The 27,410-nt window shown below is 38.5% G+C and overlaps 1 protein-coding gene across 4 annotated transcripts in view; it reads left to right on the top strand.

Annotated features, from left to right (window-relative positions):
- Nf1 (neurofibromin 1) overlaps positions 1–27,410 on the top strand; it is a 256,323-nt gene that overhangs the window by 64,999 nt on the left and 163,914 nt on the right. For all 4 annotated transcript variants that reach the window (XM_052196154.1, XM_052196153.1, XM_052196155.1 and 1 more), the window contains exons 12-14: positions 1,875–2,006; positions 16,325–16,459; positions 21,338–21,451. In XM_052196154.1, coding sequence (XP_052052114.1) covers positions 1,875–2,006; positions 16,325–16,459; positions 21,338–21,451 — 381 coding nt within the window. The remainder of the gene's footprint in view (positions 1–1,874; positions 2,007–16,324; positions 16,460–21,337; positions 21,452–27,410) is intronic.

Here is a 27,410-nt window from a genome sequence, read left to right as displayed (position 1 = left end):
CAGATCTGAGAAATGTGTTCTGTGGTGGTTAGTGTTGTCAACTTAATAAAATCTGAAGATGAGCCTTTCATCCCCATGAGGACTGAGTATCTTAATTATGTTGAGGTGGGAAGGTGCCTGTCCCCTGTGTGGTGCCATTGTCTGGGCAGTGCCTACTAGAGAAAGCTCTTTGTTTCTGCGTATGGGTTTGATGTGACCAGCTCTCTCCAGCTCTTGCTGCTTTGACTTCCTTGTCACTAGAACCTGGAACTGTGAGCTAAATAAATTCGTTCTCCCTGAAGTTGCTTTTGTCAGAATATCTAATTACAACAGCATGAAAAGAAACAAAGACAGTTAAACACCCCAGTTTGTAGGAATTGGCTAAATTAAATAACCGAGAGACAGCATTATCATAATAGTTTAACATTGATATTTCTTAAATTAATTAATGGATTTTTAATGTGTATGGTTGTTTTGCCTACTATATGTCAGTGAACCAGAAACACAAATTTGGTGCTTGTTGAGGCTAGAAGAGGGTGTTGGATCCCCTGGAATGGGAGTTGCAAATAGTTGTGAACTGCCATGTGGATGCTGGGAATTGAATTAGGCTCTCTGTAAGAGCAGCCAGTGCTCTTAACTGCTGAACTACTTCTCTAGCCTCTATTTTTATTTATGTTTTGAGATGAAGTCTTTCTGTGAAGCCCAGGATATCATTGAAGTTCCTCATACCTTAGCTTCCCTTGTGTCTGGGTTAAAGATGCACACTACTGTGCCTGCCTTAGTTTTGTATTTAGGTTTTCTGTAAAGAGAGTTTGTAAATCAAAGTACTGTGAGCTGTGAGAAACTTAAATGTTAAGACTAGCGTGATTTTGAATGAAGAGTAAACTTTGAGTAGGATGAAGCTGTTAAGTCACCTGTATTTACTATATGAATGTGTTGTTATATTAAATTTTTAACTAAAGTATTACAAATTGAAAATTTATATTTAAAACATTGTTTTTATGTATAATCTCTATAAACAGTGAAAGTTTACCCAGTTATTTTCCTATAAAATGATAAACTTTAACGATTTTTCTCAATTATTATTTTCAGGCATTTAAAATTGAAATATATTAATTAAATTTAAAATAAAAGTCATTAAGGATACACTTAAATAAAATACGCTTTATAAATCTGCTAGATCGGCTAAATGGAAATAGGAAAATATCTATATAAAATAATTAGTTTCAAACATCTGGGGATGTAGCTCAGTGGTAGAGCACTTGCTTAACATACACAAGTCCCAGGGTCCTGGCTTTAATCTCTAGCATTGTAAAAAATGGAGATACTTAGCTAGGATCAGCTGTCTTTGTTTTTGGTGACCATTTAGTCTTCCATGTGTTATGCCATCTGTTTATCAACTTAAAAGATTGTTGGTATACTAATGGCTTTATTTCATTTACTGATTTCATTTTGTTAATTATTGTTGTTTGTAAGCATTTGGCTAATGGTTTTACATAGTCTTTCAACATTGTTTTGAGCCACTAATCTCATGAAAAGCTGTGATGATAGCATTCTTACCTGGTGAAAAATTTATAATGTATGCATGTGTTTCTGAAACTTTTTTAAAATTGGCTCAAGAATTTTGCAGATAGCTTGTTTTTAAATTTAGTATGGCATTATTGAGAAAGGACAGCCTCATGTGCACATGCTCAGTATTGTATTCTAACATCCCATGTGTCTGGTTAGTGTTTAACTTAAAGACATCATTTGAAGACTTTGAAAATCATATTGTATGTTTGCATGGTCTTAGAAAGTCTCTCTGAAAAGTATAAAAGGTGTTAAAAATGTATACAGTGGTAAAAGAACGTACAGCCCGTGTGATTTTTGTACTCTGTATTCTCTTTTTTCTTTAGTCTGCCTTGGATTGGTGGCCTAAGATTGATGCTGTATATTGTCACTCAGTTGAACTTCGAAATATGTTTGGTGAAACACTTCATAAAGCAGTGCAAGGCTGTGGAGCACACCCAGCAATACGAATGACACCAGTAAGAAACCATAAGTTTTGAATTCCACCTGTGTACTGCATTTCTAGTGTCTTTTCATTCCTGCTGAGTCTTAACAGGCTGACTGGGTCCTTCCTTTACTAGGAATGCTGTATTGTGGTGTCATTGCTGCCCAGTAAACAGTATTTGTTTTTCACTACTTCTGTTAGTTGAACTTGATTTTCTTTAAAGTTTTCCAGAAAATGTTAACGTCCCAATGAATGTCACCTTTCTTTTGTTTTCAGTTTAACTTTTTCTTACTCAGCTGTTTTGATTTGTTTCTTAACTTTCAGACCCTGGGTTAGGGCAAGTGCAGAATGGTATACAGAAAATGAGAAATAGAGTAAAACAACTGTTACTTAAAGGACTTGTGTTTGAGTAAATATGATCATTTAGCAAAATTTGAGCAAAAATTGATAGGAGCTTGACATTGAAACTTAACAAAGGCTTACTTTAAAATTATGTTCCAAGAGATTGGTTAATATAGAATATAAATTCATAGAGAGTGAGTTTCCATAGCTGGTGATAGGACTGAGTCCATGATTTCTGTATTTGTATGTATGAAGAGCATTTACTTGGCGACTCTTGACATTGATTGGTGGGGCTTTGTCTTCTGCTTATTTTCTGGTCTTACTGGCTGTGACTGCTCACACGGTCAGCGCCAACCAGCTACTCTTTTGCATGGCAGTGGGCTTCTTAGGCTGTAAGTATATATGACCCATTGTGACTACCTCAGAAAAGTCCTTCATTTCTTTGACTTTTCTGAATATAGTTATTATAGTCACATGTCATTTCAAAAGAAAATGTAGAGTGTCTTCACCTGTTGGTTTTATCTAATAAAATATCCATCTTACCTGTATATTTAAGCAGGTTTCTCTCCATCATGCTTATCTTTCCAAGATCCTAAGGACAGTATATAAAATATACAAAATATTTTGTTTTATACAGTTAGGTTCACTCCTGCCCAGTTGTCAGTAGCAGTTTCTAAGGATATTAAAAATATACCAGGTTTTCAAATGAAGAACTTTTCTATACAAGATGCCATCCTATTTTTATCCTAAAATATTGATTTTTGGGGGGCTAAAAATAATAGCTGAAATGGCATGTCATTGATTTTTTTTTTCCTTCAGTGCTGGAGATCAAGCCCAGGTTTCCCATAAATGCCTAATATTTTATTAAATAAAAGTAAATATGCAAGCTTATTGTAGTTTATTTTTGTGATGGTATGTATACAATACCTTTAATGTAAAAAAATTGTTACAGTTTTATATGTTAGTGGCAATATATATAGTAGCTATGTAAATATTTTTTCAATGTAAATATGTCTTAATTAAACATTTTCTTTAAGTTTTAGTAATTCCTTGAATCTACCCCTACCTCGTTTTTTGCATTAGGAGGGCATGCTGACAGTTAAACCCAGGGGGCTTTACTATGCCCAACTGCACCTCTGTCTGTATTTCCAACCCCAGCTTAGTGGGTGCTGGGCTATAGCTCAGTGGTAAAGTGCTTACCTTTTATGTTGATAGGAATATATTTGGAATTGGTGAAAAACCATATTTGCCTCCTGTTTAGCCCAACACCTCTGCCACTTAATTTTTATGCATAAGTGTTGAAATGAACCTCTTTATTCTTTTGAACAGCCACAGATTTGGTTAGTATGACATAGTGTATATTTTTAATTTCTTAGATTTGGTTGTTAGTTAACACTAGGAGGCTCTGCATTATGCTATGACCACTTTTTAAAAAAAGATTTATTTAGTTATTTCGTTAATATGTATACAGCATTCTGCCTGCATATATGACTGTGGGCCAGAAGAGGGCACTAGATCTCATTACGGATGGTTGTGAGCCACCATGTGGTTGCTGGGAATTGAACTCAGGACCTTTGGAAGATCATCCAGTACTCTTTTTTTTTTTTTTTTTAATTTATTGATATATTTATTTACATTTCAAATGATTTCCCCTTTTCTGGACCCCCACTTCCCGAAAGTCCCATCAGTCCCCTTCCCTCCCCCTGTTTTACCACCCAACCCTTCCCACTTCCCTGTTCTGATTTTGTTCAATACTGCTTCACTGAGTCTTTCCAGAACAAGGGGCCACTCCTCCGTTCTTCTTGTACCTCATTTGATGTGTGGATTATGTTTTGGGTATTCCAGTTTTCTAGGTTAATATCCACTTATTAGTGAGTGCATACCATGATTCACCTTTTGATTCTGGGTTACCTCACTTAGTATGATGTTCTTCAGCTCCATCCATTTGCCTAAGAATTTCATGAATTCATTGTTTCTAATGGCTGAATAGTACTCCATTGTGTATATATACCACATTTTTTGCATCCACTCTTCTGTTGAGGGATACCTGGGTTCTTTCTAACTTCTGGCAATTATAAATAGGGCTGCTGTGAACATAGTAGAACATGTATCCTTATTACATGCTGGGGAATATTTTGGGTATATGCCCAGGAGTGGTATAGCAGGATCTTCTGGAAGTGAGGTGCCCAGTTTTCGGAGGAACCGCCAGACTGATTTCCAGAGGGACCTCATAAAATTACAAAGTTTCTGTAAGGCAAAGGACACCATCAAAAGGACAGATCGGCAACCAACAAATTGGGAAAAGATCTTCACCAATCCTACATCAGATAGAGGGCTAATATCCAATATATATAAAGAACTCAAGAAGTTAGACTCCAGAAAACCAAACAACCCTATTAAAAAATGGGGTACAGAGTTAAACAAAGAATTCTCACCTGAAGAATTTCGGATGGCGGAGAAACATCTTAAAAAAATGCTCAACTTCATTAGTCATTAGGGAAATGCAAATCAAAACAACCCTGAGATTTCACCTTACACCAGTCAGAATGGCTAAGATTAAAAATTCAGGAGACAGCAGGTGTTGGCGAGGATGTGGAGAAAGAGGAACACTCCTCCATCCAGTACTCTTAACCACTGAGCTATCTCTCTAGCCTGATAGTGATCTTAAAGCTGTAACTAGAAAGGTTTTCTTGTGGCTCAACATCATGATAAAATTTTGTTTTATTTTTATTTTATTTATTATTACTTTTGGAAGTATCAGTGTACATTCAGTTTTCAGAATCACTTTTAAGCTTTTCTCCTTTGAGATACAGGAACGTTGTGTAGCTTTGGCTGACCTTGAACTCACTGTCTCCTACTTCCACCTCAGTGTTGTAAAAGATTCATTTTTTATTATTTTTAATTATATGCATGTATGTGTTGGTGTGTGCACATGAAAATAGATGCCCACAGAGGCCAGAGGCATTAGATTTCCCCTGGAGCTGGAGTTACAGGTGATTGTGAGCCATCTGATAGGAGTTCTGGGAACTGAACTGGCCCAGAATATACTCTTAACCACTGAGCCATTTCTCTAGTCCTCTAAAGCTCTGTGTATTTGTATGTATAGTATAATGAATGTGTGTGTGTAATGGCTGTAGGAAAACTTTCTGTTAATATTTTCATCAGAGAAAATGGCAAATTAATGTGACCCAATTGTATAGAATAAGGAAGGTTTAGAGTTTGGGGGAATCTCTAAACACTATTCTTTGTGTTAATGTGTGAATAGACCACAGATATGCCTGGTGCTAATGCTAGGATTGTGGGTTCTTCCTTGTTTACATTGATTGAAATCATTTTGGTAGCTCTTAGGAATTCAACTAAGCTTTTTACTTTGCTGCAAACATAGCTATTCCAAAGTTCTGTCTAGCTGAGCATGATGGATATGCCTTTCCTCTAAGGTCTTAGGTGGCATAAACAGGCAAATCAGGACTACACAGCAAGATTGATTGATTGATTGATTGTTTATTTATATTTTTTGAGACAAGGTTTTTCTTTGTAGCCCTGGTTGTCTGGAACTTACTCTTTAAATCAGGCTGGCCTTGAACTTAGATCTGCCTGCCTGTGCTTCCAGAGTGCTGGGATTAAAGGCGTGCACTGCCATTGCCTGCCTCATAGTAAAATCTTGTTTCAAAAAAATGTTCTGTCTTTGAAAATGTAAACTAACATATGTTTCAATGTAATATTGATTTTCCAATAAATAAATCTCAAGTGTGAGGTTACTTCCTGCCTCAGTAGTTTATGTTCCTGAGTGAAAGACACCCACATAGCTCGTATTTTCATATGCCTTAAGCAACACAATAGCAGAGTGACTGCCTAACCTCTACAATGTTAGAATCTACCTCCCGCCGATAATTCCAAGTTACTACTCACTAATTTCTATGTTCTATCTTGGCCGGGTTAGTCCAATTAGTCAGCCCTCTGGGCCACATTTTCTTGGCCCAGAGCCCAGAGTGCTCTCCTTGCTTCTCTACTCCATGGCGGCCTCTGTGTCTCTCCTCTCTCCAATACTCTCCTAAAGCATGGTGGATCTCCCTATTACTCTTCCTTGTGGTCCCAAGTCTAGGACACCTAAAACCCTGTCTTTTTCTCCTCCCCCACTATTGGCTGCTGGCATCTTTATTTTCCAATCAGAATTAACTGGGGCCAGGTTCCCAGAAGCTGCATGTAGACCCTCTCCTGCAAACTGTTTGGAGGACCCCAGTGAGCATTTGAATACAAGCAGCTACATTTCAAAGCTTGACAACTGCTTGATATTTTGGAGATAAATTACTTGGTAGAAAGTAGTAGTTATTTGAGGACTGGAGAGATAGATAACTCAGCCGTTAGGAGTACTTGTCGCTCTTATTAGAGAAGATCTGAGTTTGGTCCTAGCTTCCACAGGTGGCTCATGAAAATCCTAATCTTTAGTTCCAGGGGAAGATGACACCCTCTTCTGACCTTTGCCAGCACCAACATTTATGTGGTACGCATACATACATACATACATACATATACACACACATATAGTCAAACCTCACACATGCAAAAAAAAATGTCTTTTTAAGCCTAAAAAACTAGTTACTTGGATTTTGTTTTTTTTTTTACAGTAAGATAAAAATTTATTGTCATTGAACCCATCCCAGTTCCTCTTTCTAACTCTTTTACAATGTACCCTTGAAGATGTTTTAAGTGAAATTAAAACCCAGTTTCCTAAGAGCTGTTGTTATATATAGCTTGTGTTGGGTTGGATTTTATTGTTTTAACTCTTTGAAAGTTTTTTTGTTTGTTTTGATAACTAAGCAAATTAAGGCCATATCTGGTTAAGGGAATTAGGATGTCACATGGTCTAGCAGAGTTAGGTTTGGAGTTGTTTTAACCCCTGCCTAGTGTCTGCTTAGTTCTTCAGTTGCCCTCCTTCAGTAGCAAGTAGCCTGATGGAGGAGGGCACTTTCACTGCTTCAGCACAGACTCGCCAGCTCTTGGGCCAGCGCCGGGCACTGTGGGCATGCTGGTATGCTGTGTGTATTTGTTGAGTGATTTTGTGGATGAATTTCTTATTTTATTGAACTAAAAATTTGTCTATTTGGGTTATTTCTCTTTGACAAAAACATTTTAATAAACTTTTTAGATTAATGTGGCCTTTTAAAGACGGGCCTTCATAATGTTTGTCTGGTACCATTCTAAACCTGCTTTTGATCATTGAAACTAGCTGCTTTCATATGACTGTTACACCCACATTTCTTTCTTTCTTTTTCTTTTCTTTTTGGCACTTTAGTAGTAATTTTAACTTTTTGAAATACTTACCTGAGAGTAATAATTTATATTTTAAAACTAGAAATAATGCTTTAAGAAATTTAAAACCCGAAGTTATAAATTTGTGTCTTAGATGATATCTTGCAATAGATGTTTCTTACCATGCCTGTGAAGTCAGCCCCAAAGTCTCAGGTTGGCATATGGTTTTGGTTCCTAATAACTCCCTGAACCTTTGGCTTAGGAAATTCTTACCTGGCATAGCTGACTGCCTTTAACCAGAGCATGTGTGTCAGTTTGGATCCTACTAATTTTTGCAGTACAGAAGATAAGTTAGTAAATGAAGTCTTTTTTTTTTTTAATTACATTTCTACTTAAGAAAAAATTTGTTAAGCAGCAAATTGTTCCTGACTTTATATAACCCATTAAATTAAAAGAGGGATCTTTGCTCCTGTGACCAGGCAGACAGGTCAGCCAGGTACGCAGGGAACACCAGAGTGAAAGATCCGCTTAGGACATAGCCTACCAGGGCTCCACCCTCACCTAGGAGCTGGGCAGTCCCACAGTCGTCTGGGCACCTATCCTGCCAGGGAACATCTGACCTGCAGGGAGCCCCACGGTTAGAGGGAGTCCCGCGTTCAGAGCATCTTCTGCCACAGTGCACCATCTCCAAGTGGAACAGAGCAGACAGCACAGTTGAGACCTGCCCTGCAGCTCAGAGGATCCCGTTCTAAACCCTCTGACGGAAACCCTTCAGTTTCATTTTCTGGCTTGGGACCACCCTCTGCCACAGTGTACCATATCCAAGTGATGCACGCTGACCACTCAGGAGTGCAGAGAGGTTTGGAGGTATAGTAGGACCACCTCTGCTGCTCAGAGGAAACAGCCGGAAACCCTGAGGACACAAGAGCCTAGGAACAAGAGCCTAGGAAGAATCTGAGACAGGAGCCTTCCAGTTACCACCTGCACCCAGACTTGATTGGGGCCACAGAGCTACATCCCAAATATAATTACAAGAGAGCAGAAGTACTTAGATACTGGTATACACCGTATATAAGAGAATGGGTGTCCCAGGAGCACAGAGAAGCCACAGTCAGAGACAGCAATACCAGCTAACACCAGAGATAACCAGAAGGCAAATGCAAGAACATCACCAGTAGAAACCAAGGCAAGCAAGTCCTCCATCTGAAGGTTGGCTCCATCTGAAGCAAGTCCTCCAACAACAGCAAGTCCTGGATGCCCCAACACACCAGAAAAGCCAAACCTGGACTTAAAATCACATGTCTTGATGCTGTTAGAGGGCTGGAAGAAGGATATAAATAACTCCCTCAAAGAAATACAGGAGAACATGGGACAACAGATTGAAGCCCATAAAGAGGAAACACAAAAATCACTTAAAAGAAATACAGGAGAACATGGATCAACAGACAGAAGTCCTGAAAGAGGAAATACAAAAATCCCTTAAAGAATTACAGGAAAATACAATCAAACAAGTGAAGGAACTGAGCAAAACCATCCAGGATCTAAAAACGGAAGTAGAAACAACTAAGAAATCGCAAAGGGATACAAATTTGGAGATAGAAAACCTTGGGAAGAAATCAGGGGCCATAGATGCAAATACCAACAGCAGAATGCAAGAGATAGAAGAAAGAATCTCAGATGCTGAAGATACCATAGAAAGCATTGACTCAACAGTCAAAGAAAATGTAAAATGCAAAAAGCTTGTAACCCAAAACATCCAGGAAATCCAGGACACAATGAGAAGGCCAAACCTAAGGATTATAGGTATAGAAGAAAGTGAAGATTTACACCTTAAAGGGCCAGCAAATATCTTCAACAAAATTATAGAAGAAAACTTCCCCTAACCTAAAAAGGGAGATGCCCATGGACATACAAGAAGCCTACTGAACTCCAAACAGACTGGACCAGAACAGAAATATCTCCTGTCACATAATCAAAACATCAAATGTACTAAACAAAGAAAGAATATTAAAAGCAGTAAGAGGAAAAAGGCCAAGTAACATATAAAGGAAGACCTATCAGAATTTAACCAGACTTCTCACCAGAGATCATGAAAGCGAGAAGATCCTGGGCAGATCTCATACAGACTCTAAGAGAAAGAACATAAATGCCAGCCCAGACTACTATATCTAGCAAAACTCTCAGTCACCATAGATAGAGAAACCAAGATACTCCAAGTTAAAACCAAATTTATACAATATCTTTTCACAAATCCAGCCCTACAAAGAATAATAGATGGAAAACGCCAATACAGGAGGGCAACTACACCCTAGAAAAAGCAAGATAGTAATCTTCTTTTAACAAACCCAAAAGAAGATACCCACTCAAACATAAAAAATAGCATAAAAAAATGACAGGAAGCAACAACCACTATTCCTTAATATCTTTTAACATCAATGGACTCAATTCCCCACTAAAAAGACTTAGATTAACAGACTGGATATGTAAATCAGAATTTTGCTGCATACAGGAAATGTACCTCAGTGTCAAAGACCTCAGAGCAAAAGGCTGGAAAACAATCTTCCAAGCAAATGGTTCCAGGAAACAAGCTGGAGTAGTCATTCTAATATCAGAAAAAATTGACTTTCAACCTAAAGTCATCAAAAAAGATGCAGAAGGACACTTCATACTCATCAAAGGAAAAATCTACCAAGAAGAATTCTCAATTCTGAATATCTGTGCTCCAAATGCAAGGGCACCCTCATTCATAAAAGAAACTTTACTAAAGCTCCAAGCACACATTGCACTTCACACACTAATTGTGGGTGACTCCAACACTCCACTCTTCTCCATGGGAGATCAGGGAAGCACAAGCTAAACAGAGACACAGCAAAATTAATTGAAGTTTTGGACCAAATGGATTTAGTGAATATATGTGTATATATTTTTTATATATACACATATATTCATATATGTGTATAGAGACACATATATATTATATATATATATATATAGAGAGAGAGAGAGAGAGAGAACATTTCATCCTAAATCAAAAGAATATACCTTCTTCTCAGCACCTCATGGTACCTTCTCCAAAATCGACCATATAATTGGCCACAAAATAGACCTGAACAGATATAAGAAGATTGAAATAATCCCATGCCTCCTATCAGATCACTATGGAGTAAGGGTGATCTTCAATAGCAACAAAAACAACAGAAAGCCCACATATACATGGAAGCTGAACAGTGCTCTATTCAGTGATATCGTGGTCAAGGATGAATTAAGGAAAGAAATCAAAGACTTTCTATAATTTAATGAAAATGAAAGCATGACATACCCAAACTTACGGGACACAATGAAAGCAGTGGTAAGAGGAAAACTCATAGCCCTGAGTGCCTCCAAAAAGAAACTGGAGAGAGCATACAACAGCAGCTTAATGGCACCCCAGAAAGCACTGGAACAGAAAGAAGCTAATTCTTCACCCAAGAGGAGTAGAAGACAGGAAATCATCAAACTCAGGGCTGAAATCAACCAAGTAGAAACAAAAAGAACCATACAAAGAATCAACAAAACCAGGAGCTGATTCTTTGAGAAAATCAACAAGATTGATAAACCCTTAGCCAGACTAACCAGAGGGCACAGAGACAGTATCCAAATTAACAAAATCAGAAATGAAAAGGGAGAAATAACAACAGACTGAGGAAATTAAAAAAACAGTCAGATCCTACTACAAAAGCCTTTACTCAACACAACTGGAAAATCTGGAGGAAATGGACAATTTCCTAGACAGATACCAAATACCTAAATTAAATCAGGATCAAATAGACAATCAAAACAGTCCCATAACCCCCAAAGAAATAAAAGTGGTCATTGAAAGTCTTCCAACCAAAAATAGCGCAGGACCAGACAGTTTTAGTGCAGAATTCTACCAGACCTTCAAAGAAGACCTAACATCAATACTCTTCAAACTATTCCACAAAATAGAAACAGAAGGAACACTACCCAACTCATTCTATGAAGCCACAATTACTCTGATACCAAAACTACACAAAGAAAGAGAAGTTTAGACCAATTTCCCTTATGAATATCGATGCAAAGATACTCAGTAAAATTCTTGCCAACCGAATCCAAGAACACATCAAAACCATCATTTACCACGATCAAGTAGGCTTCATTCCAGAGATGCAGGGATGGTTCAATATACGCAAATCCATCAATGTAATCTACTGCATAAAGAAACTCAAAAAAACCCCCACATGGTCTTTTCATTAGATGCTGAAAAAGCATTTGACAAAATTCAGCATCCTTTCATGCTAAAAGTCTTGGAAAGATCGGGAATCCAAGGCCCATATCTAAACATAGTAAAAGTAATATACAGCAAACCAGTAGCCAACATCAAACTAAATGGAGAGAAACTTGAAGCAATCCCACTGAAATCAGAGACAAGACAAGGATGCCCTCTCTTTCTATATCTATTCAATATAGTACTTGAAGTTCTAGCTAGAGCAATCAGACAACAAAAGGGGGTCAAGGGGGTAAAAATAGGAAAGGAGGAAGTCAAGTTATCAATATTTGCAGATGATATGATAGTATACTTAAGTGACCCAAAGAACTCCACCAGAGAACTCCTACAGCTTATAAACAATTTCAGCAAAGTGTCCGGATACCAAATAGACTCAAGCAAATCAGTAGCCTTCTTAAACTCAATGGATAAACAGGCCAGGTGGTGGTGGCGCATGCCTGTAATCCCAATACTCTGGGAGGCAGAGGCAGGCGGATTTCTGAGTTCGAGGCCAGCCTGGTCTACAGAGTGAGTTCCAGGATAGCCAGGGCTATACAGAGAAACCCTGTATCGAAAAAACCAAATCCAAAAAACCAAAAACAAAAAAAAATAAACAGATGAGAAAGAAATTGGAGAAATGATTCCCTTCCAAATTGTCACAAACAATATAAAATATCTTGGGGTGACTCTAACCAAACAAGTGAAAGATCTGTATGACAAGAACTTCAAGTCTCTGAAAAAAATCTAAGACCACCTCAGAAAATGGAAAGATCTCCCATGCTCGTGGATTGGCAGGATTAACATAGTAAAAATGGCCATCTTGCCAAAAGCAATATACAAATTCAATGTAATCCCCATCAAAATCCCAACTCAATCCTTCATAGAATCAGAGCAATTCGCAAGTTCATTTGGAATAACAAAAATCTCAGGATAGGGAAAACTATTCTCAACAGTAAAGGAACTTCTTGGGGAATCAGTATCCCAGACTCAAGCAGTACTACAGAGCAATAGTGTTAAAAACTGCATGGTATTGGTACAGTGACTGGCAGGTAGATCAATGGAATAGAATTGAAGACCCAGAAATGAACCCACACACCCATGTTCACTTGATCTTTGACAAAGGAGCTAAATCCATCCAGTGGAAAAAAGATAGCTTTTTTAATAAATGGTGCTGGCTCAACTGGCAGCTAGTGTGCAGAAGAATGCAATGGATCCATTCTTATCCCCTTGTACTAAGCTCAATTCCAAGTGGATCAAGGACCTCCACATAAAACCAGACACACTGAAATTAATGGAAAATAAACTGGGGAAGAGCCTTGAACACATGAGCACAGGGGAAAGTTTTCTGACCAGAACACCAATAGCCTCTGCCCTAAGAACAAGAATTGACAAATGGGACCTCATAAAATTAAAAAGTTTCTGTAAGGCAAAGGATACTGTCAACAGGACAAAAAAGCAACCAACAAATTGGGAAAAGATCTTTACCAACCCTACATCAGACAGAGGGCTAATATCCAATATAAACAAAGAACGCAAGAAGTTAGACTCCAGAGAACCAAATAACCCTATTGAAAATGGGGTACAGAGCTAAACAAAGATTTTTCACCTGAGGAATATTGAATGACTGAGAAGTACTTAAAGAAACGTTCAACATCCTTAGTCATCAAGGAAATGCAAATCAAAACAACCCTGAGATTTCACCTCACACCAGTCAGAATGACTAAGATAAAAAACTCAGGAGACAGCAGGTGCTGGAGAGGTTGTGGAGAAAAAGGAACACTTCTCCACTGCTGGTGGGATTGCAAGCTGGTACAACCACTCTGGAAATCAGTTTGGTGGTTTCTCAGAAAACTGGGCATATTACTACCGGAGGACTCTGCTCCAGCATGTAATAAGGACACGTGTTCCACTATGTTCATAGCAGCCCTATTTATAATAGCTAGAAGCTGGAAAGAACACAGATGTCCCTCAACGGAGGAATAGATACAGAAAATGTGATTTATATACATAATGGAGTACTATTCAGCCATTAAAAACAATGAATTTATGAAATTCTTAGACAAATGGATGGAACTAGAGAATATCATCCTGAGTGAGGTAAACCAATCACAAAAGAACATTCATGGTATGCAGTCACTGATAAGAGGATTTTAGCCTAGAAGTTTGGAATACCCAAGACGCAATCCACATATCAAATGATGCCCAAAAAGTAGGAAGAACACAGTCCTTGGGTCCTTTGTAGAAAGGGGAAAAATACCCACAGGAGATACAAAGACAAAAGGTTGAGCAGAGTCTGAGGCAAAGACCATCCAGAGAATACCCTACCCAAGGATGCATCCCAAATACCGTTACAAAACCCAGACACTACTGTGGATGCCCACAAGTGCTGCCTGACTGGAACAGGATATAGCTATAACCTGGAAGGCTCTCCTAGTGTATGAAAAATACAAAGGGGGACATTCACAGTCAGCCATTGAAGTGAGCACAGGGTTCCTAGTGGGAGAGCTAGAGAAAGGATCCAAGGAGCTGAAGAGGTTTGCAGCTCCATAGGAGGAACAACAGTCCTCCTATGAGCCACCCAGTCCTCCCAGAGCTCTCAGGGACAAAACCATCAACCAAAGAGTACACATGGAGTTACCCATGGCTCCAGACACGTAGGCAGCAGAGGATGGCCTTGTTAAACACCAAAGGGAGGAGAGACCCTTGGTCCTGGAAAGACTTGATGCCTTAGTGTAGAGAAGTACCAGGACAGGGAAGCAGGGGAAGGTTGAGTGGGGAAAGGGAAATGGCTTATGGGATTTTTGGGGTAGGCGGGAACCAGGAAAGGGGACATTTGAAATGTAAATAAAAGAGGTATTTGGAATTTCTTAAGTCTTACATTTCCTACTAGTCAGTTATACTATACTATAACATGTAACAAAATTTACATGTTAGTACCTAACATTAAACCAAAAATTACTTTAAAAATGATTACTAAATCAGAGATAACTTTTGTACTGCTGGTTGTCCTCTGACTGTGTTCTTCCTGTGCAGGGCCACAACACTCTGTTACATCATAGTGAGTTTGTTCAGTGAAGGCTTCACCTTGGTTTCGTATCAGACTTTGAAACATACTCATGCATGCACATGCAAGCACATGCAAGCACACACACATCTATAGAGCACACTTTCCACAGAACTTAGAGAAACATTCATTGCCTTTAGTGTTGGACAATTTGGGTATTTCATTTGTTTTGTTTTGCTTTGTTTTTTGTTTTTGGTTTTTTTTTTTTCAAGACAGGGTTTCTCTGTGTAGCCCTGGCTGTCCTGGAACTCACTCTGTAGATCAGGCTGGCCTTGAACTCAGAAATCCGCCTGCTTCTGCCTCCCAAGTGCTGGGATTAAAGGCATGCGTCACCATTGCCCGATGGACAGTTCATTTTTCTTGAATGCTTAAAAACTGAGATTTGTGTGTGTTGTGTGAGGTATTCATCTTCAGTTGTTAACTGTAAAAGAAAATAGCTTGTCTACAAAGACATTTGTTATGGTTGAATAAAGGCTTCCTAGTTTGCCATCCCTATATCTTTATATGTACTCACTGTAGGCATCCGGGACAAAAGTAGATTGTGTGTGTGTGTGTGTGTGTGTGTGTGTGTGTGTTACTTAAAGGAAATATTTTATAAGACTGAAGAGAAGATAGAGTAACAGTGAATCCAGATGAATGCACTTGCTAGATATTTTTTTTTATTGACTAACATCCAGAATTATGTTAATTGACTATATCTCTGCAATTGAACCACATTTCCACCAGAGCTCTATTTTATGAATATTCTTATGCAAAAAGACAAATGCATGTACCCTATTAACTTAAAGAGGAAATGCTGTCAAAATTAAAAAGCAAGTTCATAACTAAAGCTATGAATACAAAGGTTGCCTACAGAGAATGTTTCATCAGTTCTAAAGAACGTACTTTTACTTCTATCTGAAAACAGATGTGTATTTTCCTTTGTGTGGTATCTAGGATCACAGTAGATTTCATTTCTTTTAGTCCAGCCAAGTGATGCTTCTTACAGTTGACAAGGTTGCAGTCTATAGTGTATTTGTATATGTGCATGTGGCATAAGTATTTGCTAATTTGAATTCTCCAGTATGTATATTGTGTACGATATAGATACATTATTTTTCCTCTTAATATTTTCTTATTTGAGAACCATTTTTGAACCCAGGAGTCAACTTGCTATTATGCCTCTAGTGTTTTACATTATTACTAAATATTACTAGATTGTTATATAAAAATAATGTAAATGCTATAAAAACAGTTTTTAAAAATACAATGTTAAATGTATGTTTATTAGCTTCTGTTTCTACTGGTATCATACATTTGATGGTATAAAATGTTTGTTTTTCAAAGCATTTTAAGTAATTTCTTTTATAAAGTTTAGCAATTATTCTGAATCTGATGTCTGATTGCTTTAAGGTGATGCCATGTTTTTTTTTGTTTTGTTTTTTGTTATTAGAGTCTCACCTTTAAAGAAAAGGTAACAAGCCTTAAATTTAAAGAAAAGCCTACAGACCTAGAGACGAGGAGCTACAAGTGTCTTCTTTTGTCCATGGTGAAACTGATTCATGCAGACCCAAAGCTTTTGCTTTGTGTAAGTATTTTGAATGAAATGCTTTGAAATTATTCCACTAATTTATTTGAACTGAAAGGCCAAAATACTTTTAAATTATGAGTAACCTCTAAGATATTGCTAAGAAAACCAATTCCATAGAATTCTGATATAATTAGATCACATTTTCCAACCTTTCCCTCCTCATTGCATTGTCTTTAGTAGCACCATTTGCCCTTGTTCTGCACTACAATCAGACATGTTTCTGGGATAGGTGGGGCATACGACTGTAAAATCAGTGTGCTCAGCATCAGTACTGCTCATTCTTTCTGCTATTGCTAAACAAGTTAGCTTTTATACCTAGCTCCCTGTGTTCCTTTGATCAGCCTTCTATCATCGACTCTACCTGTAACCATTATTAGAAGAGACAGTTAAAATGAGAGTGGTTAGTATTCAGTTATTGCCATAGCTCTGCTTTTTATTGCTGCAAATGGTATTATATTCCTGAGAACTTCACTTTGGTGCACAGAGTAATTAAGAACTAATGTAAATAGTGTAACCAGGTGAGAGTACATAAAAGGGTTAAAGGCACAAGCTCTGGGGAAGGACTGGTTTACTTAACTTCTGCACCTTAGGTTTATCATCTGAAAAAGTAGGCAGTACTATAGCTCCTACCTCAGAGAGACCATTAAGAGTGAAATAGTATGTGTAAGGCTCTTAGGAAAAATTCCTAGTATATAATAATCAATCAAATTAATTACTGCTATTATTAATAAGATACAGCTAGCATTATTACTGTACAAGTAAAACAGTTTGAATTGTTGAAAGGATGACATGTTTAACTTTATCAACTCTCTCTAGACCTTGGCAAACACCATCAAGTGACGTTTTTACTGCTCTCCTCAGATCTGGCTCGTGCTCGGTGCATCACATGTTGGCTGCCTTTCCCTTCAGATTACTAAAATGGAGGCATTCGTAACTAAGAGTTCTATGAACCCCACATTCTGTGTGTGCGTGTGTGTGTTTTTGATTTTTGAGACAAAGTCTTACTGTGTATATTAGGTTGGCATTGAATTTGCTATGTATGCCACACTGACCTCAGATTTGTTGGGTATCCCAGACTGGCCTTGACTTAGATGTTCTTGAGTGCTGGAATTACAGGCATGTACTATCATACCTCCACTCCCGAATTTTTAAAAATATTTACGCATTTTTCTGATAATGAGAGGTAGTAGAGCCAGAGTGGATGAAGTTTCCAAAGGATGGGTTACCCCCAAAGAAGACCTATTGTCTTTTTGTGTTTTTTGAAAAGTCCATCCAAATTTGAGAGTTTAGTAGAATGAAATCCTTAGATTGGAAAAATTTTATAAAATTTGTCAGTGGACTCTGAAAGTAACACTTTTTTTTTCTTGGTTTCTCTGGTGTGTGGCATGAACTGTGGTGACATCTCACTGTGCTTGCCACATAATGCTAGGGTTACTCTGTTTACTTGGCTGTAGTTTATGTTCGCCAGTGAACCAGGGTCACCAGTGTGTTTCATGTTAAATAGGTTATTGTTTGAAGAACAAGGGTTGAATTGTTTGAGGGAAAATAGTTTAAGTAAAATTTGCTATTTTCCAAGAATTATGAAATCCTTTTTATTTTCCTAGATGATGTTGAGGGTTGAACCAGAGTCAGGAAGTTTTATAAAGCAGGCAGATAGATGCCCCATCCCTGGCCCACCCCCGTCCTTTGTGGGGGATTCGGGTTGGATTTCCTTTTTTTTTTTTTTTTTTTTTTCTATATTCTTTGTTTACATTCCAAATGATTTTCCCTTTACTGGTTCCCCCCTCCCCATAAGTTCCATAAGCCCTCTTCCTTCCACCTGTTCCCCAACAATCCCCTCCCATTTCTCTGTCCTGGCAATCCCTTACAATGCTGCATCAAGCCTTTCCAGGACCAGGGCCCTCTCCTTCCTTCCTTCTTGGGAATGATTTGATAATGTGAGTTGTGTCTTGAGTATTCCGAGCTTCTGAGCTAATATCCACTTATCAGTGACTGCATTCTATGTGTGTTCTTTTGTGAATGAGTTACCTCACTTAGGATGATATTTTCCAGTTCCAACCATTTGCCTAAGAATTTCATGAATTCATTGTTTTTAATTACTGAGTAGTATTCCATTGTGTAAATATACCACATTTTCTGTATCCATTCCTCCATTGAGGGACATCTGGGTTCTTCCCAGCTTCTGGCTATTATAAATAAGGCTGCTATGAACATAGTGGAGCATGTGTCCTTATTGCATGCTGGGGAATCTCTGGGTATATGCCCAGGAGAGGTATAACAGGGTACTCAGGAAGTGTCATGCCCAGTTTTCTGAGGAACTGCCAAACTGATTTCCAGAGTTGTTGTACCAACTTGCATTCCCACCAGCAGTGGGGGAGTGTTCCTCTTTCTCCACATCCTCGCCAACACCTGCTGTCTCCTGAGTTTTTAATCTTAGCGATTCTGACTGGTGTAAGGTGAAATCTCAGGGTTGTTTTGATTTGCATTTCCCTGATGACTAATGATCTTGAACATAGCTTACGCTCTAAGATCAAGAATTGACAAATGGGACCTCATAAAATTACAAAGTTTCTGTAAGGCAAAGGACACTGTCAGAAGGACAAAACTGCAACCAACAAATTGGGAAAAGATCTTCACCAACCCTACACCCGACATAGGGCTAATGTCCAATATATACAAAGAACTCAAGAAGTTAGACTCCAGAGAAACAAATAACCCTATTAAAAAATGGGGTACAGAGCTAAACGAAGAATTTTCACCTGAAGAAATTTGGATGGCTGAGAAGCACCTTAAGAAATGTTCAACATCATTAGTCATTGGGGTTCCTTTTTTTTTTTTTAAGAGTAACTCACTTTTTTATTATAGTTTTTTGATGATCTCTGGAACCCATATTTATTTTATTTTTATTTAAATATTATTAGTAGAGTCTCTCTAGTCAGCTTTTCCTACATTAACAGCTCATTATAAAATTATCTAATATATATATTTTACTTTTTTTTGAAATTTTTTTTATTAGATATATTTTTTATTTACATTTCAAATGATTTCCCCTTTTCTAGTCCCCCACTCCCCGAAAGTCCCATAAGCCCCCTTTTCTCCCCCTGTTCTCCCACCCACCCCTTCCCACTTCCCCGTTCTGGTTTTGCCCTATACTTCTTCACTGAGTCTTTCTAGAACAAGGGGCCACTCCTCCTTTCTTCTTGTACCTCATTTGATGTATGGATTATGTTTGGGGTATTCCAGTTTTCTAGGTTAATATCCACTTATTAGTGCGTGCATACCATGAGTCACCTTTTGAGTCTGGGTTACCTCACTTAGTATGATGTTTTCTAGCTCCATCCATTTGCCTAAGAATTTCATGAATTCATTGTTTCTAATGGCTGAATAGTACTCCATTGTGTAGATATACCACATTTTTTTGCATCCACTCTTCTGTTGAGGGATACCTGGGTTCTTTCCAGCATCTGGCAATTATAAATAGGGCTGCTATGAACATAGTAGAGCATGTATCCTTATTACATGGTGGGGAATCCTCTGGGTATATGCCCAGGAGTGGTAAAGCAGGATCTTCTGGAAGTGAGGTGCCCAGTTTTCGGAGGAACCGCCAGACTGATTTCCAGAGTGGTTGAACCAATTTGCAACCCCACCAGCAGTGGAGGAGTGTTCCTCTTTCTCCACATCCTCTCCAACACCTGCTGTCTCCTGAATTTTTAATCTTAGCCATTCTGACTGGTGTAAGATGAAATCTCAGGGTTGTTTTGATTTGCATTTCCCTAATGACTAATGAAGTTGAGCATTTTTTAAGATGCTTCTCCGCCATCCGAAGTTCTTCAGATGAGAATTCCCTGTTTAACTCTGTACCCCATTTTTTAATAGGGTTGTTTGGTTTTCTGGAGTCTAACTTCTTAAGTTCTTTATATATATTGGATATTAGCCCTCTATCTGATGTAGGATTGGTGAAGATCTTTTCCCAATTTGTTGGTTGCCGATTTGTCCTTTTGATGGTGTCCTTTGCCTTATAGAAACTTTGTAATTTTATGAGGTCCCATTTGTCAATTCTTGATCTTAGAGCATACGCTATTGGTGTTCTGTTCAGAAATTTTCTCCCTGTACCAATGTCCTCAAGGGTCTTCCCCAGTTTCTTTTCTATTGGATTCCTTTGATAGGCTAATTGTCATAGCAGCCTAGCTCCATGGAAGTTGCTTCCTTTGCTGCCATCTAGTGGTTAAGTGACTTTCGTCAGTAGCCTCAGGAAAGTAAAACAACATTGTACACATAAATTCTAAACCGTAATTAACAGGAGAAATTTAAAGGTGGCCTCAATCATGGCATCTTGAAGTAATTTGATTCTGTCTTGTGTTTTTACCATCTTTGTCATGGTTCCTGTCCCTCCATGTGTTCCCAGCTTCTTAAGTAACTTCTACCACCATTTTTTATATTCCCCATTCATTTCTCTGCACTGTGTTAGTGTCCTCTTTGAAGAGTTTTGTCATACCTGGTTCAACTTAGTATCTTTTAGCTAAAGTTGTTCTTGGATAATAATAGGAAGTGTATCTGAGTTCATGGCCAGCCTGGTCAACAGCATGAGTTCGGGACAGTGAGGGCTATGCAGAGAAACTCTGTCTCAAAAAACAAAAACAACAACAACAACAACAACAAAAACCCAAAACCCAAAATTTGAAGTTTGAAAGGGCTAGAGAGATGGCTCAGTGCTTAAGTGTGTCCTGCTTTTCTAGAGTTCCTGATTCCAAGGAATCCAACACACTCTTCTTCCATGGCCACCTGTACCCATGTCCTATATATAAAGATATGCACACATACATATAAATAAGAGATTTAATAAAACTAAAACTGAAGTTTGCTTTTCTCTTACAGAATCCAAGAAAACAGGGCCCTGAAAGTCAAGGCAGTACAGCAGAACTAATTACAGGGCTCGTACAACTGGTCCCTCAGTCGCACATGCCAGAGGTTGCTCAGGAGGCTATGGAGGTAAAGGGAAGTGAATGCTGGGCTTTTGAAAGAAAGATTATAACTGTCTCCATTCTTTTTCTAAGAGCTTAAGTTTTAAACAATTATTTGACTCTTTATGTGCTTTCTTTTAAAAATATATTTAAAAAATTTTAAATTGTGTGTGTGTTTGCGTACAGAAGTCAGAGAAAACTCAGATTTCTGGTCTTGGGTGGCAAATTCCTTCACCAGTTGTAATCATCTCACCAGCTCTTACAACTTCATATGTTTTTCTATTGTCCTGCCTGGTCTCTAAATCCTAGAACAATCTTCCTCCTTCAGCTGTCATACTAGCTAGAATTATAGTTGTGTGTCACAAGTCATGTTGCATTTGGGTTACATTGTGTAAAACCTTTTTGGAAGTTTATAGTTTCTTTATTACTTAATTTATTCTGTGTCTGCATAATGGGAGTAGGATGTGCACGCACTCACAGAAGTATATGTCTGGAAGCCAGGGCAGCCTCGTGGAGCTCATCTTCCCCGTCCTCCTTTATATGGGGTCTGAGGATTGAACTCAGGTTGTCAGGCTCCTGTAACGAGTGCCTTACCTGATGAGCCACAGGCAGTGGATGGTAGACATTCAGCATTATTTCTATTTGAGAATTACTACAAATAATGCTATTAAGGTTACTGTATCATTTAATATTTTCATTAGCCATGTATTGGTGTTTTGGTATTTCTCCATTGTTGATGACACTTGTTATTGTCTGTTTTTAAATTATAATTAACCTACTGTGTTAACAAAGTTGACTTTTTAAAAAATTATATTTATAGCTGGATGGTTTTGGTACATGTCTTTAATCCTAGCACTCAGAATTCAGAGGCAGGTGGATCTCAGAGGCGGACTAATCTCAGCCAAGGCTACATAGAAAAACCCTATCTCAAAACAACAACAAAAAATTACATTTACTTATTTGTTGTGTGGGAGGATGTACGTACCATGGCATATATGAAGAGGTCAGAGGATAACTTTTAGGAGTTGGTTCTATCTTTCTACCACTGGGTCTCAGGGATTGAACTCAGGTTGTCAGGCATTTACAGCAGGTGCCTTTACTCACTGAGCCAGCTCATCAGCTTAGAGTTTACTTTTTTATAAAATTATCTTTACTTTTTTTACAGTCCAGACATTATACCCCTCTTGGTCTGCCTTCCTCCTACAGTTCCTCCTCCCACGGTTCCCCTAACCCCCCAGTTTCCAAGAGGTTGTCCCCACCCCCCTATCCCACCCCTAGTCTCTCAACGGTTTGGTATGTTTTCTCTCAGTGAGGCAAGACCAGGCAGTCCTCTGCTGTATATATGTATGTATGTATGTGTGTGTGTGTGTGTGTGTGTGTGTGTGTGGCTTAATATCAGCTAGTGTATGCTGCCTGTTTGTTGGCTCTGTGTCTGAGAGATCTCAAGGGTCTGGGTTAGTTGAGACTGCTGGTCTTCCTATGGGGTCACACTCCTCCTCAGTTTCTCCTAGCCTTTTCCTAATTGAACCCCGGGTCCCCGACTTCAGTCCATTGGTTGGGTGTATCTGCTACTGTCTCAGTCAGTTGCTTGTTGGGCCTCCTGGAAGGCAACCTTGCTAGGCTCCTGTCTGTAGTAAGCACACCATAGCATCAGTAATAGTGTCAGGCCTTGGAGCCACCCCTTGAGATGGATCCTGATTTGGGTTGGGCACTGGACCTTCTCAGAGTTTACATTCCCCCCCCCACCCCCTTAGTAGAGACTTTTATCCCTAAGCAATGAAGGTAAAATAGTTTGTAGAAGGAAAGATACATGTTTTTTTGTTTGTTTGTTTGTTTGGTTTTTTTGGATTGGTTTTTTTCTAGACAGGGTTTCTCTGTATAGCCTTGGCTGTCCTGGAGCTCACTCTGTAGACCAGGCTGGCCTCAAACTCAGAAATCCTCCTGCCTCTGCCTCCCAGAGCGCCGCCGCCGCCGCCGCCGCCGCCGCCACCGCCACCACCACCACCACCACCACCACCACCACCACCACCACCACCACCACCTGGTTGTTTTTTTATTTTTTTACATTTATCCAAATTTATTTTTTAAATGCAACATTAGAACACAGTTAACATTTTATACTAAGTTTGAAGGCATACCATACCAGATTATTTTAATTATTTTAATACTTAATAGCATAGTTTACTTTCTCTTTTTTTCTTTTTTCTTAGATATATTCTTTATTTACATTTCAAATGATTTCCTCTTTCCTGGTCCACCGGTCCAAAAATCCCATAAGCCCTCTCCTCTCTCCCTGTTCCCCAATCACCCCCTCCCCCCGCCACTCCCCTGTCCTGGTATTCCCCTACACTGTTGCATCTAGCCTTTCCAGGACCAAGGGCCTCTCCTCCCTTTGGTGTCTAACAATGCCATCCTCTGCTGCCTATGTGTCTGGAGCCATGGGTAACACCATGCGTACTCTTTGGTTGATGGTTTTGTCCCTGGGCATTCTGGGAGGACAGGGTAGCTCATATCGTTGTTCCTCCTATGGAGCTGCAAACCTCTTCAGCTCTTTGGGTCCTTTCTCTAGCTCCCCCACTGGGAACCCTGTGCTCAATTCCCCCACAGGCTGGCTGAGAGTGTCCCCATCAGAGTTCACCTTTAAATGTTATTTTTGTACTGAGAACCTAAACATACACCTTTAATCTAAATGAAATTTATTGTTTTATAATTAGCATATATAAGTAATTTAAGACTTAGAATGTATTCAGCCTGGAAAGTTTCCTTTCTGCAGTTAATACTCCTACCCTTGTTCTGTACACTTACTGGTTTGATTATGCAAATGTGGGTTAGTTTTACAAGTTCATAGTTTCTGAATAGAATTCATCAAATGTGATCTTATTTTGTGTACTCCCCCTTAAATTTTTTGACATTCATGTGTATTGTCGCACATGTTAGTTCCCTTTTCCTGGCTGTTGATGAATATTCCATTGGCTTGTTCATTAACGTGCTCATTGGTAGATAACATGCATTACTACTGAATGTCAACCTTGTATTCCTTTGCTGTCTTCATCCCTTCTTACCCCTATCCTCCCCTTGGCTCCTTTGTAATAATTGGTTTGCTTCATTAATGTAAATTAGTTTGCATTTTAAATAAATGAAATAAAGGTTTTTATTTTTAGCTCAGCATAATTACTGTAGCTGTATTGTGTTAGTGGTTGATTTTTCTCAAGGTTCATCCTGCTTTTTTCTGTTTAGTGTCCCATTATATGAATATAGCACAACTTGTTTAGTCATTTATCTGTTGGTGATCATCTGTGTTTTGCTTTTGGCTATTTAGAAATACAGTTTTGTCTGGGTATGGTGGTATATGTCTTCATTCCCAGCATTCAGGAAGCAGAGCAGCTGTAAGTTTGAGGCCAGCCTGGTTTACATGGTGAGTTCTAGGCCAGCCTGCTACAGAGTAAACTCTGTCATATAAAATGATGAAGATGATGAAGAAGGAAAAAATATCAGTAGCGTCTAGGTTCACACACACACACACACACACACACACACACAATGTGAACAGATTTTTATTTTTCTTGACTAAATTCTAACCAAGGCAAAAATTTTACTATGTAGTCTCACAAGAGACATAGCATAGCTATAAGAACACTGGGAGACAGGTAGTGCAAGAATAGAGAAGTGTAGTGTAGCACAGAGAGAGTAAGGGTGTTTTATTATGTGTAAGGATATATATCTGTGTGAATGTGTGAGTGAGTACCCAGGGCAACCAGAAGAGGATATTGGCTCCCTATAGTTGAAGTTACACACAGGTGAGTGTCCCCCCCCCCACCCCCAGATGGGTGCTAGGAACCAAATGCAAGGTTTTGGAAGAGCAGCAAATGCTTTAGCTGCTGAGCCATCTCTCTAGCCTCAGATTCACTGGAGAGAGAAGAGGGAGGGGAGGGGAGACAAGGGGAGGGAGAGAAAGAGAGAGGGAGAGAGATATGAAGCTCTTGTTCCAAAGGTTCAGTCTGTCTAGGAAGTAAAACTGCATCAAGTTAATAAAGCTTCAGAATCTATAAAATATGTAAAATTCTGTAAAGAAAGAAGCTGTTTACAAACCAGATGCATTGGTGTACTTGAGTATTTCCTAACATCCTGTAGGGTAACGATGGGTGGGGGCATTATCTTTCAGTAGAATACTACACTGAATGCATACAGTGCTTTTTTTTCAGGCATACCTGGAAAATATTTAGCATAGGGGAAGACTTAAAACTATCAAAGTATTGAAATATATTTTATTGCCATAGAATAATTAAGATAGGAATCAGTAAGAAAAAAGTTTGTAAATTTTAAAATGTTGACATTATGTTTTTGTTTACATACTCTTGAGTATAATTTAGTACAACTACCATTAAATGTTATTTTATAATATCAGAGCTAAACATAAATGCTAACAGTTTACTCCTGGTCATAGAGCCAGAAGTGCACATGTCCACTTACAAAGCACACAAAATGGTCAGCAGTGCAGCTTGTGTTGTATCCTCCAAAGTAAGAGTCATTCAGATGTGTCAGCAGAGTAGACAATACAGAGTATTGTCCTGTTAATTGATTTAACTCAATTCTATGCAATAATGAAAATAAAATGAACTGGATTGGTGGTACATTCCTTTAATCCCAGCTCTCGGGAGCAAGAGTCAGGAGGATAGTTGTGGGTTCCTGGACAATATTACCTATATGGAGAGTTCCAGGCCACCCTGTGTTACAGAGTAAGACCCTGTCACTAAAATGATGAAGATGATGAAGAAAAGAAAAGTTGATGGCCCCTAGGTCACTAATATATAAATCTAAGTTGTGAACAAAGTTTTCATTTTTCTTGAGTAGATTCCAACCAATGCAAGACAACAACAGTAACATCAACAATAGCAATAACTAAAAAAAAACCCAAAGAACCAGGTATATATAGAGTTCCAAGACAGTCAAAGCTACATAGACTGTTGTCTAAAAGTAAGGTAAACCAAAATGAATTACTGATGAGTGCAAAAGGTGGATGAATCTCACTGATGTACTGTTTAGTAAAAATAACCAAACACAAAGTGCATTCTGTCAGCTTCTTTACACAAAGCCTAACAAGAAAATCAGTCTGGTGAGGGCAGGCAGAGAGCCAACGCCTGGGAGGTGGGCTGAAAGTTTCCTGGTGTGGGCAGTGTTGAGCAAGTCGTGGTGGGACATGCAGCCAGTGAAAAATCTCTGAGCTTTCCTCTCCAAATTACCTGCTGTACTAGTATACCTCATGCCTTCAAGACAGAAGTGTTTAAAGTATTTACGTCTTTGCACACTCATTTACCGTGTGTGTGTGTGTGTGTGTGTGTGTGTGTGTGTGTGTGTGTGTGTGAGAGAGAGAGAGAGAGAGAGAGAGAGAGAGAACATGAGCGAGCATCCTACAAAATTGCTACATTGCTTATATTGTCTTTGGAGGATTTATTGAAATATTTTGATTATTTTGACTTCAATAATCAATGATTATATTTCTTGTCTTGTATATAATAAATAATTCAAGATTAAAAATACATGTATCTTCCTCTAATAGAGTATCAGTAAGACTTTAATTATTCATTAGTAAGAGAATGGGTTCATATTTAAGAGAGTGGTATTTCAACTTGGCATGCTATTAAACATCCATTAAAACCTATGTGAATTATTCAGCAATATTTACGAATACTTAGGAGATAAAAGATGAATATCATGTGTTTGGAACATGGTTGAAGCAGGCCAGTCACACTCTCATCAACAACAGATAGTAAGGTGTTTCCCAACATCTAATCATCTAATGCCTCCATAACCATCTTTTTAATGTCAGTGTGTTCTCTGCTACTGGCATGATGACATGGTCACCTTTGGGGTACTTCTCAGGGTATATCTCTGTCAAATAGCACATAACAGTATGGAAAATTAAAGCAGAGGAGAACATGAAAAGGAATATAAGCTTGTTGAAATGAAAAAAGCTAATAAATTTTTTT

This window comes from Apodemus sylvaticus, chromosome 10, assembly GCF_947179515.1.
Source record: "Apodemus sylvaticus chromosome 10, mApoSyl1.1, whole genome shotgun sequence".
Taxonomy (NCBI): domain Eukaryota; kingdom Metazoa; phylum Chordata; class Mammalia; order Rodentia; family Muridae; genus Apodemus; species Apodemus sylvaticus.
Note: the sequence above shows the minus strand (reverse complement) of the source record. Positions and strands in the feature narration are given on the sequence as shown.